The sequence below is a fragment of the Colius striatus genome, chromosome 1 (genome assembly GCF_028858725.1).
Source record: "Colius striatus isolate bColStr4 chromosome 1, bColStr4.1.hap1, whole genome shotgun sequence".
Classification (NCBI taxonomy): domain Eukaryota; kingdom Metazoa; phylum Chordata; class Aves; order Coliiformes; family Coliidae; genus Colius; species Colius striatus.
Window position 1 is genome coordinate 20,479,754 of NC_084759.1, and position 2,370 is coordinate 20,482,123.

The 2,370-nt window shown below is 54.1% G+C and overlaps 1 protein-coding gene across 1 annotated transcript; it reads right to left on the reverse strand.

Annotated features, from left to right (window-relative positions):
* Positions 1-291: 291 nt before the first annotated feature.
* GPR12 (G protein-coupled receptor 12) lies at positions 292-1,296 on the reverse strand. The gene has a single exon (XM_010210275.2). The coding sequence runs from the start codon at positions 1,294-1,296 to the stop codon at positions 292-294; it is 1,005 nt and encodes a 334-aa protein (XP_010208577.1).
* Positions 1,297-2,370: the final 1,074 nt, after the last annotated feature.

A 2,370-nucleotide genomic window follows, 5' to 3' on the forward strand; every position in this document is an offset into this window, starting at 1 on the left:
GTAAAATCATGGCAAACGTGGCCAAGTCTGTGTAATAGAACAAAAAGACCCTGAGCAACATTATAAACCTGTAAGAACGCTGACCATTTTGATTTTGGAATTCTCCCTTAAACCACGCAATTCATTTTGGTCACTGGGTTGGGGTTTTTTTTGTTTACAAAAAGGTCAGTGCATCCTGTGGTTTTTATATGAACTCATCACACACCAATTAATGAATGTATCTAAACCAAAGACAGCATCACAAGAGCATCTGGAAAGTAACATGTTAAGGAGCGTCCTCCTCGCTGCCAGTCAGACATCGCTGGGCGATCTTGCTCTCTGAGAGAGGTTAGAAGGAATACAGCCACAACAGATGAGCCAAAGTGCTTTCTGTATCTCCTGGTTTCTAAAAGCATATATTACAGGATTGATGATGGAATTGTAGGTAGCTGGCAGGAGTGTGGCATAGGTGTATATAGAAGGATAGGTGTAATCTGCTATTAAAGAATAGAGTGTAAAAGGCATCCAGCAAGCAGCAAAAGTCCCCAAAATAATGGCCAAAGTAGACACTCCTTTTCGGGTGGTCACATAGTGGGAAGTGGCCAGGAAATGGTGCTGCAAGGCAATCTGATGGGCATGGCGCATCACGATTTTACAGATTTGAATGTAGAGCTGCAGCATGAGGGCAAACATGAGCAAGAAAGAGACCGAAAGGACAGCTGCATTATTTTTAGTGAGTGGTCTGATAACACTGCAGGTAGATTCATCTCTGAGGCAGTTCCAGCCCATTACAGGCAGCAGTCCAATACAGATAGATGCTCCCCAGAGCAATATAAGCATGACATAGGTAAAAGTGACAGTCCTCTCTGAATTGTAAGTCAAAGCATAATACAGGGAGAGGTAACGATCAACAGTAATAGCCAGCAAGCTGCCGACAGATGCTGAGAAAGAGGCAACAATCAGTCCAATCGTAACCAGTTTCGTAGCTTCTGATTGCAGAAGGTATGCAAAAACAAAATTGATGATCAATCCAATGCCTGCTAAGAGATCTGCCAGCGCCAGGCTGCCTATCAGGAGGAACATGGGAGCACGAAGACTGGGGTTATGGAAAATGATAAGAACCACAATTGCATTTTCGCAGGAGATAAGGGTCCCTGAAGTACACAAGACAATGTCCCAGGGATTTACCAAAAGCTCTGGCTCTGGGTCTACGACAGGAACCAGGGAGGAGCCTGTGGCTGAGGCATTCTCGGCAGAGCTGGCTTCTACATGATCCTGAGGCAGCCAGCTCAAATTAACCTTCAGATCTTCATTCATTTTAACCCCTGTCTTCTTCAACGGAAAGACATTTTTTTTAATGTTCAGACACGGCACTGGATGCAGCACCCCCAGAGCATGCAACGCCCCAGACGGCAACACGGATCTCACGTGCAGGCGGGCACTTGTTACATAAATGTGACAATAAATGGGAAATAAAGGGGAGGGGGGGAACATTTGAAACTGCCTGCGATTATCTGCCGAGGGACCGACGGGCGGAGGCTGAGTGATCTAACGGTAACTTCCTTCACCTGTACTGGGAAGAAGGCACAGGCACGGGAGGCAACCCATAAAACACCTAACACTCACTCCTCCCTCCCCCCCCAGACCGCTGCAATTCGGGGTGGGGTGGGGGCCCGCTGTGGGGAGGTGGAAATCCCGCCATTCATCAGCCACGATTTCCAAGCGCGAGCAATTTTGGCCACGGAAGGTGCGGCCAGGAAGGCAGGTGGGGTAGGGTTATCCTTCACCGGCCCCATTGTGACCAAACCCCGCCTGGGCTGGGAGAAGGGGGGGGGGGGGGGGGGGCGATATCCTCTAAGAACTTACAAACTCGACGCGAACACCCCCTCTCCCGGCCCCCAGCGGCGTTCACCTGGGTTTATCCCGTCGGCGGGTCGAAAGAAGGATGAAAGGAGAAAGGAACAGAGAAGGTGGCCGCTGAGTCCTTCCCAGGCGGCAGCGAGGACCGACCGGCCGCCCGCCCGCCCTCACGGCGCGGCGCGAGGCCGAGGGCGCAGCGCAGGTGCGCGCGCGCGTCCCCGCCATGCGTGTGCGCGCGCGGGGGTGTTGTGGGGGCGCCTGTGGATGTGCGGAGGGAATTGGGGGGAAGGGGGGGGGGGGGGGCTCGGCTCGTGCGCGCGCGCCTGCGCAGGTGCGTCCTGCCGCTCTCGCGGGGGGGGGAGGGTGGGAGAAGGGCGGGGAGGAGCGGGGGGGGGGGGGGCGGAGGCCCCCCCGTTCCTCCCCGCCCTTCTCCCCATCCTCCCCCCGCACTCTCCCCGCGCCTCTGAGGCGATTCTACTCTGAGGCGATCCTTCCCCTCGGGCCTTCGAGGCGGCTTTCCGCGCGGTGGTG

Bases quoted from the DNA above. Each gene is read 5' to 3' on its own strand.
- GPR12 (XM_010210275.2), bottom strand. From the start codon at position 1,296: ATGAATGAAGATCTGAAGGTTAATTTGAGCTGGCTGCCTCAGGATCAT.